General features: G+C 45.8%; 1 protein-coding gene across 3 annotated transcripts; it reads left to right on the forward strand.

The window, feature by feature from the left end:
* Positions 1-348: 348 nt before the first annotated feature.
* NR2F1 (nuclear receptor subfamily 2 group F member 1) lies at positions 349-13,045 on the forward strand. 3 transcript variants are annotated; one of them, XM_050987116.1, is made up of 4 exons: positions 349-869; positions 4,097-4,624; positions 9,679-9,866; positions 9,951-13,041. In XM_050987116.1, the coding sequence occupies exons 1-4, from the start codon at positions 419-421 to the stop codon at positions 9,957-9,959; spliced, it is 1,176 nt and encodes a 391-aa protein (XP_050843073.1). In that variant the 5' UTR covers positions 349-418; the 3' UTR covers positions 9,960-13,041. The 3 variants fall into 3 exon arrangements, with proteins under 3 accessions (XP_050843073.1, XP_050843072.1, XP_050843074.1); XM_050987115.1 differs by having other exon boundaries at positions 9,679-13,040; XM_050987117.1 differs by lacking the exon at positions 349-869 and adding an exon at positions 1,505-3,204 and having other exon boundaries at positions 9,679-13,045.
* The last annotated feature ends 1,195 nt before the right edge of the window (positions 13,046-14,240 follow it).

The raw sequence follows: 14,240 nt of genomic DNA on the forward strand, positions 1-14,240 counted from the left end.
GCTGGAAAGGGCAGGGAAGGGAAGGGAAGGGAAGGGAAGGGAAGGAAAGGAAAAGGAAGGGAGGAAAAGGAAAGGGAAGGGGGGGGGAAAGAGAGAGGGAGAAAATCCTCCGTCGCCCCCTCCCCCTCTCTAAAAAAAAAAAAATTAGCAAGAGCGCGAGCGAGAGGAGGGGGGCTCGCGGCGGCGAAAAATAAATAAAATAAAGAAAACGGCAGGAGCGGCTCCAGCCGGCAGCAGCGGCGGCGGCAGCAGGGCAGCGGCGGCGGCAGCCGAGGCGGAGGCAGGCGGCAGCAAGGGTCCCCTCGCTCTCCGCTCGCCCCCGGCGCCCGGGCGGCCGCCACCCCCCCGCCCCCCGCCTCACTCCCCGGCAGCCCGCAGCGAGACGCGCCGCTCCCCAGCACTTTTTTGGGCCCGAGATATGGCAATGGTAGTTAGCAGCTGGCGAGATCCGCAGGAAGACGTGGCCGGAGGCACTCCGAGCGGCCCCAACCCCGCCGCGACGCAGCCGGCCCGGGAGCAGCAGCCCCAGCAGCAGGGGAGTTCGGCCACCCCACACACCCCGCAGACCCCCAGCCAGCCGGGAGCCCCCTCCACGCCGGGAACGGCCGGAGACAAGGGAGCGGGCCAGCAGGGCTCGGGGCAGAGCCAGCAGCACATCGAATGTGTGGTGTGCGGAGACAAGTCCAGCGGCAAGCACTACGGCCAGTTCACCTGCGAGGGCTGCAAAAGTTTCTTCAAGAGGAGCGTCCGCAGGAACTTAACTTACACATGCCGCGCCAACAGGAACTGTCCCATCGACCAGCACCACCGCAACCAGTGCCAGTACTGCCGCCTCAAGAAGTGCCTCAAAGTGGGCATGAGGCGGGAAGGTGAATATTTCTTCCCTACTATGCTATCGCTCCCCTCTCCCCTTGGCTGTGCAGGCGTGCGTGTGCGAGGGCTCTCCGTCTGTCTGTGTCTGCCTGTCCGTCCGCGCACACACGCGCACCTATATGCATATACATACACACACACACGCGAGCGCACACGCGCTGCGTGCAAACACACACACACATAAATATAAATATGTGAAAATAAATACACACACACACACACACACACACATATATATATGTGTGTGTTGTGTGTGTATATATATATATATATATATATATATATATATATATATATATATTTACGGCTCTCCGTAGCAATCCAGCCAGGACTCTCTATATATTTCCATGCACATGTCAATCTCTTCCTCTGCCTGCACTCCATCTGGCAGCTTTGCACCAGGTTCTGTTGTTATTGTCGATGGTGGTTGGTGGTGTTTTCTTTTGCTTTTCGGTTTGTGCCTCCTGCCCTCCCTCCCGCTTCTCCCCACCCCCTTCTCCGGCACTGCCACATTCTCCCCTTTCCTGATAATTGTGCAGAAAATTTATTACTATTATTATTATTATTATTATTATTATCATTATTATTATTATTATTATTATTATTATTATTATTATTATTACTACTACTACTACTACTGCTACTGCTACTGCTACTACTACTATTATTACAATTGCTTGCTAAATATTTATCATTTAGCCGCTATCCCCACTTCCCCCTGCGCGCGCGTGTATGCGTGTGTGCGTGTGCGTGTTTTAGATGTGGTTTTGTCTATTGTTGGCATGAGACCGGAGGGTGGGGGGAGATACATCTTTCTCCCGTACGAGATGTGACTCCATTCAGCTTCCTTCCCCCTCACCCCCTCCCCACCCCCTTTCCACCCCATCATTTCTTTTTAAACCTGCAATACCTCTCGGTAGATTCATCTCTCAGGCTCATTTTTCCCGAAAGAAAGATGAAAGACGTGTAATTAGAGAAAGAGGAAAGGGTGTGAAAAAGATGGAAGGGAGAAAAGGGGAAAAAAAAAAATAAGGGGAGGAAACGTGCTACTCTATCTTCACTTCCCTGTGCTTCCCGGTGCCCTGGAGTGTGCTTCTGTGAGAGATTTGGCCTTGTTTTCATTCCATGCGTTCAAAGGAAAGTTTGTGACTGAATCGTGTTTCAGTACTTCTGTCATTTCTTTCTTTCTGTTTTTTCTTTTTCTTTTTTTTCTTTTTTTTTTTTTAGTGCGCTGCTCATTTATTTCTTCATCAAACTCCACCCTCTCCTTAAAGTCTTCATACAAATCTTGATTTATAACCTCTTTACCGGTTCTTCTCATTTTAGCAGCATCCGCAGCCTGCATCTGCCACGGGGTTCCCACTATTTCCAACTGCTCTGTTTTTTTTTTTCTCCTCCTTTCCAAAAGTTGTCTGTGGTTTTCCTTGCGTTCAGATTCATTCTCGTGTATGGGGGATTTCCTGCCCTCTTTTCTCCTTGAAACATGTTCTCTCGGTTTAAAATTTACCCTGTGACTGTCGTTAAAGATGTTCTAAAGACGTCACATCACCGAAACAGTTAATTCTGCGGAGCAGGGATTTTAAAACTGTATTTTATATGCCACAAGAAAAGGAATTGAATTAGGCTGCTCCAGATCTGAAAGAGCTCACAAATATGATGGCTTCATTGATAGCTGCAGGGGCTGTTGATAGGCACCTGGGAGAGGGGAGGCAAGCAATTTTTTTAAAAAAAGGAAGGAGGAGAAAAAATAAACAGAAAAGTGAAAATTGTGCACGCAGTTATAAATGAAAAATACCTGCCAAGTTTGCAAGTAGATTGAAGAGGGAGAAGTAGGCTGGAGGGCAGCAGGACAGAGGTCTGGCCCGGGTGGAGAGAAGGGCTCGTTGGGGAAGAAAAGAGAAAGTTGAGAAAAATGTGGCACGCCGGAAACATGAGTGATTGCATGTGCGGGTGTGTGCCAGCAAGCTTGTGCGGTTGTGCGGGGTGTCTGTGTGCAGGGTACAAGCCTGAGTAGCCGTATCTTCCCCTGAAGTTACATTTGTTTACATGGCAAGCGGCTGCAAACGCTGGCACTGATGGAGTAAAACTCATGTACACACTTAAAAAAAAAAAAAAAAAAGAACAACAAAAAAAACCCCAACTTTGGTCAGCTTTCGGGACTCGAGGCATGCTTACGCTCTGTGTGGAGATGGTTAATGAATCCAGTGTTTTTGCAGTTGCAAGCTTGTGCATTCACTGTGCAACGCTGACTGCAGGCTTTTGCAGTGGCAACAGCTCACCAAAGATATTAATTACACCATCCCCTTTTTTTTCCACGAATGTTTGGCTATTGTAAGTTCGGACATTTTTATTTTATTTCCCCCTTTCCCTTGATAATATTTAACCTTTCTCTTCCTTTTAGCAGGGAAAACTTTGCTGGGCGGGGGAGGGGGGGACTCGATGGAAAGCTGATTCTGTGTAATAAAGTTAGCAGTGGGGAGCTGGAACGCTGCGACCTGTTCCAGCTTGAAGGGTAACGACGAGGTATTTTTGAAGAATATGGGCGCATTTGGTTTTATGAATTATTTTATTTTATATTTTATTCTAAAGAGCTATACATCAGTTTACTTGTAAATTTCAGTAGTACCAGGGCAATAGACTGGGATTCACAACAGAGCTTGGCTATATTTTTTTACAGTTGGCTGTGATTTTTAACTCTACTTTCTTACCACCCGGAGGAGGACTTCTTTGATTTTCTCTCTCTCTCTCTCTCTCTCTTTTTTTTTTTTTTTTTTTTTTTTTACGTGCGGGGCTTTCTTTTGTTACGAGAGGGGAGGGGGGAAGAGGGGGTTGTGTGCGGATTTGTCTTGTTTGCCTTGGCTTTTTTTTTTTTTTTTTTTCCCTTTCTTTTTAATCTGTTTATTTTGTGAAGCCTGTCTGCATTGTGGTCGGGGGTGGGGGGAGTGGAACGCGCTTGGCTGCCGCTGGGCTGAGGCTGCCTGAGCCGGGGTCGGGGCCGGGGCCGATGTAGGGGCCGGGCGGGGGGCTCAGTGCAGGTCGGCGGCAGCTGCCCGACTCCGCATGCCTCTGTCTGTCCGTGCCTGTGCGTGTGCCGGGGGCGAGGCGGTGGCGGGGAGGGGAAGAAACCCGGCATTGTCTCCGGCTGGTTGGCAGCGCCGCCGGGGCGATGCCTGCGAGCCTCCTGGATGCACATTTCCTCTCCTTCTCTCCTTCTTTTTGTCAGCGGTTCAGCGAGGAAGAATGCCGCCCACCCAACCCAACCCCGGCCAGTACGCCCTGACCAACGGCGACCCTCTGAACGGGCACTGCTATCTCTCGGGATACATCTCCCTCCTGCTGCGGGCCGAGCCCTACCCCACCTCCCGCTACGGCAGCCAGTGCATGCAGCCCAACAACATCATGGGCATCGAGAACATCTGCGAGCTGGCCGCCCGTCTGCTCTTCAGCGCCGTCGAGTGGGCCCGCAATATTCCCTTCTTCCCCGACCTGCAGATCACCGACCAGGTGGCCTTGCTGCGGCTCACCTGGAGCGAGCTCTTCGTCCTCAATGCTGCCCAGTGCTCCATGCCCCTCCATGTGGCCCCGCTCCTGGCCGCCGCCGGCCTCCACGCCTCCCCCATGTCGGCAGACCGTGTTGTCGCCTTCATGGACCACATCCGCATCTTCCAGGAACAGGTGGAGAAGCTGAAGGCGCTGCACGTCGATTCGGCTGAATACAGCTGCCTGAAAGCCATCGTCCTCTTCACCTCAGGTGAGGGGATGGGTTGGGGATGTGAGATGTCTAGAAAAAAAAAAAAAAGGCAAAAAAAAAAATCCCCAAACCACATGCAGGAAAATAAGGAAAAAAAATTAAATAGAATTATTTTTAAAGGAAAGGGACTGTAGGTCGAGGAGCATAGCACCTGATGGGGACACACTCCGGTCCAGGGATCATCCTTATTGCCACTGATACTGGCTCTTTAACACACAGCCCCTCCAAAAAAATAATACTAAAAACCAAAATCAAATTAAATGTAGGCGGTGGAAACATGCATGTTAACAATTTTTCCCTATGATAGATGGTTTGAATTAACTAGCAGGAAAGTTGCATTAGCATTGACTTTGAAGTGCTCTGGTCATAGCCTATAAGAATATAATACGTATACTATTATTGTAACCTGCAAGGGAGAATTTATAAACATCAAAGGGGAACTATGTGAAGGAAATATAGGAAATGGAAACAAGGCAAGATAAGAGTCTGGGCAGTGTAGTTTTTTAATTATTCTAATTATCATCACGATATGACTAATTGCCACATTTCCTACTTGTTTTTCTTTTTTTTTTTTTTTTTTGATTTTTATATCCCCTCTCCCCATCCCCTAGCTCCTCTCTTGTACGAGCTTTTCCCCTCTTTTCCCGATTAGCAATAACCAGACAGTTCTGATAAATGTGACTTAAAACCAGGCCAAGGCAAAATTAAAAGCATTCCTGAACAAAGATGGCAAATCGTTCAAAGGCCTTGTTTAACACTGAGCAGTTTATAATCCATCAATATTTGCTGCCTTTCAAGCACGAAAGATAGTATTTACATTGTATTAAAATGTCTCCTAAATTTGCACTATATTGTAATGTAGCAAATGTAGTATTAATATCGATTTGAACATCAGATAATTTATTTAGACAGGAGTATCTAATTTGTATGCAGGGTGGTCAGAGACATGTACTGTGACTGCCCCCTTTTACTTCCAGTGCAAATGCAGTCTCGCAGCATTGGAGAGAATATTTCTTTGCAAAGGATATAGGGCAAATCTTAAAACAAATGGAAGATTTACTGAATAGCCAACTCGACATTTTAATGTATTTTATCATAATAAGTCTTCTTGATGGAAACATGTTTTTCAAGAGTGACAAAGAGACCTGCCTGCATTTATCAGGGTGATTTAACTCCACAGCCTGCCTGCAGACTCCCAGACTTTCCTTTCCCATTCATTTCAGGAAGCTCATCAATACACACAGGTAGTCAAGGAGAACCTTTTTTTTTCCTCCAGACCCAACTTTGAGAGATTCTTCCTAAGCAGAGCTGGGAAAATGTCTGGCCTGTGCCTCAGCCCTTCCACATGTCAAAGGCCCTATGAAGGAAGTTGTCACTGATAGGGACATGGATGAGGCAATATTTTATTTCTTCTTCTTTTTCTTCTCTCCCTGTTCCCTCCAGTCTTTCCCCTTTACTTCTGAAACAATTGACCTTGGCTAGAAAAAGGGTAAGTGGTTTTAGAGGAGCCCTTCATTTACATATAATAAAACCAAATGTAATAACATTTGTGAAGGGAGAAGCCCCTTCCCACAGCGGAGTTGAGAATGAAGGGAACAATAATATTATTTCAGAGCAGGATCACACAGGGCATTACAGAAAATGGAAATACTGCTGTCAGGAGTACTCCTTACTGCTGTAAGGAGTACTACTCCTTACCCCATCCACACATTTCCACTTTTCACTAAACTTGTTTTCATTGCATATTCAGAGGGGAATTAATAAAAAGCCTTTCTCAAAGTCATCCAACTTTTAAACAAACTCTAAGTGACAGAAAAGACATTTTTAGGCATATTGTCCAAAGTCCTTTACTTAGGACTAAGTATCTAAAACTGGCATGGATTTTTTTCTGTTGTGGTTTCTACATTTAGGCTCCAGAGAGCAAGTATTTATTCTGTAAAATTCTGGACACCATCCAAAAGCAGTGTAGTAACCCAAAACCAGCTCCTTTCTTTCCTCCTTTACCCTTCTCTTGCATACCCTCCTCCTTGCCCTCACTCCTCCCCGCTGCCAAACTTTAGCGTTATTAATTCTTGCATCTACCTTTTCATCGTCATAAATAAATGCTTCTGGGAGCAGACAGAGACAGATAACATAAATCAAATAAATCTACTTGCAGTGCAATAAGAACTTTTGATTTCTAGTTAGATGCCAGCTGATTATGTCTATATTTTCTGAACACTAAACTCTTCTGAACATGTAACATGAAATACATTGCCGCCACTACAAAGGGGAAGGCTGGAGTGTGTTGAACAGTAATGGTTATTTATTTACATAATTTCTTTTCCATAGACTGCAAGAAGAAATATAGAGCTTTCCCTTATTGACACACTGCCATATAAAAAAAGCAAGGCACACACAGGATTTTCACATTAGCCCACTTTCTGAGATGGAATAATAATTTTACCTTCAGTAAACATGGGCTGCATTATTTCTCCCATAGATTGCACCTCTCTGGGCTACATAATCTAATCGACTGGTGGATCCCTTAATTATTATTGTTTTTAATCTCATTCTGAAGGGAGAATTGAGATTTCCTACCCCCATTTTAGGCTGTGAAATAAAACCCAAGTGAACGCATATGCCAGACCATTTAAAATATTTTAAGCCAAACAGATACTATCGGCATGAGAAAATTCTGAGTTTTTGGAGGTCTAAGGCAAAACCGGGGGCAATTTTTCAAACACGCATCAGGCTGATGCCCTTTAGAGAGCAAGTTCCCCATCCACATTGTCCAGTGACCTGCACTTCTAGGTGCACTTATTGTAAATGTCTGATAAATATTTTACTAACCTTAAGGGTATGACATATGGGGCATAAAGAAAAAAGCTCTGCCAGGGTGTCAGTAAGACCCTTTCATATTGCATTGTTTGGAAGTTGAATAGGATCCTAATGCATAATGGGCAGATAATGCATGTAAAATAGCAAGATATATGTAAATATGGAATCTGATTTGTGGCAATCAACATATGAACAGGTCTGTGGTTTTTGATATGTATTGCAAACAAGAACAGGCCCCAGCTTTTGATAGATATATAAGTTGCAACCTGGTGCTTTAGATGTTGCAAAATATCATTGCATTAAAGGTAAAGTATGGATTAGCAGAGCAGTCTGGCTCAGATAATTGTGTGTCTGAGGGCTGCCAAGTCCACAGCTCAGGTCAAAGGTTCTCCTTCTCGGAAGTTCCTAAATTATGGCTTGTTTTATTTGTATTTTTGCTTGAGGCCATAGCATTGTAGATGAAGGTGTTCAGAAATCTTTGTAAAGTCAGTTCTTGGTAAGGAAAGACTTAAGCTTCAAAAATGCCTGTGCAACAGATTTTATTATTATTATTATTATTATTGTTATTTTATTTTTTATTTTATTTTATTTTATTTTATATTTTATTTTATTTTATTTTATTTTTAGCTTTGAAAAATTGGTTGATTTGTTGTGTCTTTCCAGGGTCACAAGTCTTCATTCACATTTTTATAATGTCTTTTTGGGGACCATTAATGAATTCATATATGGATCTATACGTTAATAAAATCTGGCTTTGATCTGTTAACGTGCACTGCTAGCTGACTGCCTTGCTCTGATCTTGGTGGCTGGAGGCTTTTTTGTTTGTTTGTTACTTGGGTTTTTTGGTTAGGTTTTTAGGTTATTGTTTTGGTTTGGTGCTTTTAGTTTTTAGTATCTATTCTGAATCTTCGAAGCAATGTGGATGGTTTCAACCATCTGGGCATACCCACCACTTTTCCATGACTGTAGTTTCCTGAGCAAGTCCTTCCACAAGCAGCTGGTGCACAATTATCCTCTGGTTTGGGTTATGTGTTCTCTGAGATAGGATATGTGCCTGTAAGTGTCTCTAGGTGTGTGCAAATGCAGAGATGCATCCAGACCTCTCTGCTTGTAGCTACATAAACAGAAGAACGCATATAGATACAATATGTGGATGTAAAGGGCTTCTGCTCTCAGATTAGTGCATGTTTGCCCAGGTCATGTAGTTCTGCAAGTGCAAGGTGTATGTTTCTGATAGTTTGGGTGCCAGAAGCACCTATAAGGAAGGAGTCTCTCTGGTTTCATAGGCAAGGCTTAGCTGCTGCAGCTCTCCCCAGCTTTGTGTCTGAGACGCCTGCTGAGCACAAGCTGGGACTAACCTAGCCCTTTGCTACCGGATTTATCACACAGCCCGCAAAGACGTCGCAAATTTGCGATCACTGGCAGCGAGGCAGGAGCAGAGGAGACTCCTCTGCCCTACGGCATCCCCCAGCCGGCTCCCTGCCAGTCTCTGCAGGACCCAGTCGCTGCCTCTCTGTGATGTGCAGCCATGTAAACAAACTCCTTGTGTCTCACTCTGCTTGTGTGCAACTCTGCTTATTATTATGGTGGCTGTTTATTATTATTATTATTATTATTATTATTATTATTATTATTATTATTATTATTATTATATTATTATTATTATTATTATTATTATTATTATTATTATTATTATTATTATTTTCCCCAATACCTTATTTGTCTTCCTCTCGGCGTTATTTAAGGGGGTTGGTCCTGGTTTCTACCATCCCGGTGATGGGCTCCCTGGAGCAGAAACCACGCTCGACAGTGCGGAGTGTCAGTGGGGGGGATGTGAAAAGGAAGTGTGGGGGTTTGTGTGTGTGATTGGGACGAGCGGGGTGTTGGCAGCCCACTGCATCCTCGGTGAAAATACCCACGGTGGCGACGAGGCACAGCGAGGTCGCGTTATTTATTTGGCAGTGGTGCGGGGGATGGGATGGGGTGGTGTGGGGTGGGATGGGATGGAATGGGATGGGAGAGGATGGAATGGGACGGGATGAGATGGGGTGGGATGGGATGGGGGGGTGCGCCTTTGTGCTGCCCCCCATCCTCGCGGAGTTTCCCTGTGTGGTTCCCAGCCACTAACCATCTCCCCCCCGCTTCCTCCTCCTCCTCCTCCACCTCCTTCCTCCGCTCTCCTTCCGCCTGCCGCCGTTCTGCGGCTGCCTCCGCGGGTGCGGTGCGGTGGGCAGACGCCTGCGGCCTATCGGATGCTGCGCACATCGAGAGCCTCCAGGAGAAATCGCAGTGCGCGCTAGAGGAGTACGTGCGGAGCCAGTACCCCAACCAGCCGAGCCGCTTCGGGAAGCTGCTGCTGCGGCTGCCCTCCCTGCGCACCGTCTCCTCCTCCGTCATCGAGCAGCTCTTCTTCGTCCGCTTGGTAGGTAAAACCCCCATCGAAACCCTCATCAGGGATATGCTACTGTCGGGGAGCAGCTTCAACTGGCCTTACATGTCCATCCAGTGCTCCTAGAGCCCATCCCGCACCCCCGGCAGAGAGGCGGCGGAGCGGCGGAGCGGGGAACGCTCGCACCGAGGGGCAGTCGGGGTGCGGGGGGGGCCCGGGAGGTGGACACTGAACAAAAGAAAGGGCGAGTGGGAGCAGAGATGTGGCCGTGGAGGGGAGAAGGACGGACCTGTCGTCCGTGGAGGTTGTGATGTTTCGCCTTTTTTTTTTTTGGCCTATTTTTTTTGTTTTTGTTTTTGTTTTTCTTTTCTTTTCTTTCGGAGAGGAGAAAAAAAAGAAATAAATAATATTAATAAAAGAGACAAAAAAAAATGAGTATTGAGGGGATATTAATCAAACCTGAAGGGGATACTGGATCTTCCAGGATTTATTGTGGACTGTTGTTGATATATGCTGTACAGTAAACCAACAAAACAAAAAAGCATTGAAACTGAACTGAACCTTGTGTAGAATAAGAACAAAAACACCCAAAACCAAGCAAAGAACAACAAAATTTTCATGCGCAAACACTTAACATGAACATTGTTATCCTTTTGTAATATATTAGTCTTTATTTTCAATTTTGGTAAAAGTTAAAACATCATATGCGCAGAAAGAAAAAAAAAAAAGGAGAATTAGGGGAAAATAACATTTTCCAAATAATTATAAAAGAATTGTCCTGTGTCTATGTATCTATATCTGTTTTGTATTTTTTTCTGGTTCCAAACCAGGTTTCCTGTGATTCTATACTAATAATTTTTGATATAACCCTTTGCTTCTTATAATGAGTGCGATATATGTTGTCAAAGCTGTTCTTCAAGAATTAAAATTGAAGTGAGAATTTAAAAAAATAAAAGAATTTTAGCAAAAAACCCCACAACTTATCACCCCACAACCCATGAGTCTTGTTGCTTGAAACATGCCAACAATTCACCAAAAAAAAAAAAAAAAATAAAAATAAAAGAAAAAAAAGGAAAAAAGCCCCATAAACAACAGCAACAAAAATTTCCCCACATTTTTAACTCCTTTACTGGTGCTAAAAAGGAGAACTTAAAAAATACTCGGGAGGGGTAACCAAGTCATGCAAACTACAGGATGCCCCAAAATGCACTTGACTGTATAAGCTTAGGGCTGAGCTGTCAAGGCCTAGGAAAAGGGAGCAGAAGTTGCAGTGTGATGCCTTAGGTGACCTCGCCTCACCGGCACGGCACCACAAACTCTCCACCAAGGCTGATGGGCCTATCAGGCTGGCCTGCCCCTTTTTGAAACACCTTTTCCCAACACCTGGATTTTCTGCTGAGTTCACGCCTTGCTTTTTACTCTCAGACACCGTGGGCATGGATTGAAGTCACCACATGCCATCATCTCTACCTGTGCAGCAGGAGGCATACTCTAGCCATGGGTCCTGTTTGTCCCAGGCATGATGGCTTTCCACTTCTGGGGGCTTGGCTGGGGTTGACTTTTTTTGGTTTTATCTTCTTTTCCACTCCAAGGGCTCGCAGACCCCAACATGTGCTCCAGTGTGCATGCCTTGTGCTTACTGTCAGCCAGAACAGATCTCTTGATGTTTTTCCCAAATCTAGTTGCTGTGTGTGGAGGGTATTCCCACTCCATTAATATAGAAATCCAGCTGGATGCTTGCTCATTGGGTGGTGAGCTAGTGCATTTCATGTATGCTTATGTGCCATGGCCATGCAAAACACACAGGCTGTGACATCCCACACCATGGCCCACCCACTGCCAGGGCCTGAGCTCTGTGCCAAAAACCCCTTTTCATTTCAGCTTGTCTTTTTTTTCCCAGAAAATTAAAAATCGTTTTTGTAATGGAGCTCCTTTGAAGGTAAAGGCTTCTAGCTGGTGGTGCCGATCTCTGTAACAGCTTTCAGTGCATTAATGTTTTATAGGATCTGAGACAGAGCTGTAAGAACACATACTACCAAGGGAGCTCTTTCTTAATGTATTAATAAAGCTGGATCTTTAAAAATAACACTGTCCCCCTCACACAGACACCTCCCGTGACCTCCAAACAAGTCTAGATGAGGTAGAACTTTTCAGTTTGTGAAGACATGGGCAGTGTTTTCCCTTTAATTTCTCTTTAATTTATTTTCCATACTCTCCTCTTTTTCCTTCCCTCTCTCTCACAATCTCTCCCCTCCTTTTTTTTTTTCCCTTCATTCTTTATTTCTTTTTTGCCCCTTTTTTTCTTTCTTTAACAAGATTCTTCAATTCAACTCGCTTGGGGTTTTTAATATTCTCGACGCAGCAGACCTGAGGTGAGAGCAGCTCTATACAGTAGACAGTTATAGCTGGATAATCAAGATTACGGGCAGATCCTTTATGGGGGTATCACCCCATTCAGGCTGGAGAAACGGCCTGTATTCATAGGTGCTGGGAGTGGGGGGACTTGGATAATTCCAGACCTGAGCACACAAGAACAGGGATTTGGGAGTTAGACAGACAGACAGACATCCTCCCTTTTGTCACTCACTTGGACACTGCATGAGTGAGAGCTTTGTTCCTGCCCCTTCCCCGGGGCCTTCCCTGGAGAAAGGGAGTCCAGCAGTCCCTCCGGGCTCTCGACAGGGAGTGAGAGGGAATGCTCAGACATGGGAGATGCTGAAAGAAGAATTTTCAGCACTGCTTTATGGCGGGATAGGTGATTTGGGACCCAGAAGAATTAGCAGATAAAAACAAAAACGAAAGAAAAACAACAACAACAACAAGACAAAAAACCAAACCAGAACACAAAAAAACCAAACCCATCAAAACAAACAAACAAAAACAAAAACAAAAATAATAACAAAACCCAAACCAACAAAACAAAAAACCAGCCCCCTCTACCTAAAAATAAACAAAACAAACGGGGATATCGGAAGAGAAAAACAAGTCTCGGCTTCTTCCAATGAGATGTAAATAAATTCATTACAGTATTATCCCACTGATGAAAACAGATAAACTTTTTCGTAGATATTTTTCAATTAATTTTCATATTTATGAATAATAATAACCCACCGATTGCCAAGAAACTTGCAGGTGTAGAGGAGGTGTACGAGATGCACTTATTTCCATGTATGTGCCTAGAAAGAAGTGTTTCAATCCCTTATTAAACTTTGCTTATAAGACGGTATTGTGTTTTGAAGTGTTAACTACCCAGTCTGCGTTGTGTCAGTGGATGTTTTCCTTTGTCACGCTGCAGCTTCTCGAGCATTCATATGGCAGCTAAAAGTACTGTATCATCGCGTCATCGCGTGCTATTTGCTGGGAAAAAAAATAATATGTGAATGTGGAGACGGGCTGGGGTCCCACAGCAAGTTTCTGCCGACTTACTCATAATCTACAATATACTGCTTTAAAACTAGCCCATCTACATTTCTTCTGCCGTGTTGCTGCCGGGGGCCTGGGCGCTGTCCCCGGAGGCTCCTCGGCTCCCCAATCTCCTCAGGAGGCGGGGTCGGCAGGGAGTTCCCTTGCATCCCTGCATCCTGCCGCGCCGGGCTCCGCGGCCCCTCCATGCTCACCAAAAGCTGCGGCAGCGCTTCAAAGGCTGGGGTGGGGTTGGAGGGGAGGAAGCTGGGGGTCGGTGGAATTTGGGAGAGGGGCGACCCTCCCACCCAGCCCAGCGCAGGGGACCTGCTCGGGGCACAGCAGTTACAAAGCCCTCTTTCCCACTCTTAGCACCTCGCTAACTAGCTTGCCTCCTCCCACCGCCCAATTAAGCCTTTTCTATACATTTAATCGAATAAATATTTGGAAATGCTGCTAAGTGGTAGGTTGAACCCGAGCTGAGGAGGAGGGGGGCTTGCCGGCGGTGGCAGGGGCAGCGCCGAGGCGAGGGTCGTTTGTGTGTGCGCGCCTGTGTGTGCGCGTACCTCCTCCGCTGTGCGTGAACGCCACGGGCTGCGGCTTCCCCTTTTCTGGGATTTCTCGACACGCCCGTGCCCCCGGTAGGCACCTTTTGGGTGGCTCGGCTTCCATCCACCTCCTTCATCAGCAGGAGGAGGGTGATAAACCCGCCGTAAAGGCGGGGGTAAAGGATAACCCCCACTTTCCCCGTATCCGTCGAAATAAAGTGGAACTGGGGAGGGAACGTGGGTATGGGACTTCATCACGAGTGACCTGCCTCATCGCCACCAATAAAGTCGACGGATCAAGATGCAAAAGGCTTTTTTCCTGCTGAGGTAAATGGAGGGTCTTGCACGAAAATCTGACTCGGGGTCACTGCAAGTGTCAGCAGAAGCAATACAAGAAAAGGTGGATTCTGCGTGGGTTCACTCGCAGGAGACTGGTTGGTTACCTACACAAAGACAG

The sequence above is a fragment of the Serinus canaria genome, chromosome Z (genome assembly GCF_022539315.1).
Source record: "Serinus canaria isolate serCan28SL12 chromosome Z, serCan2020, whole genome shotgun sequence".
Taxonomy (NCBI): domain Eukaryota; kingdom Metazoa; phylum Chordata; class Aves; order Passeriformes; family Fringillidae; genus Serinus; species Serinus canaria.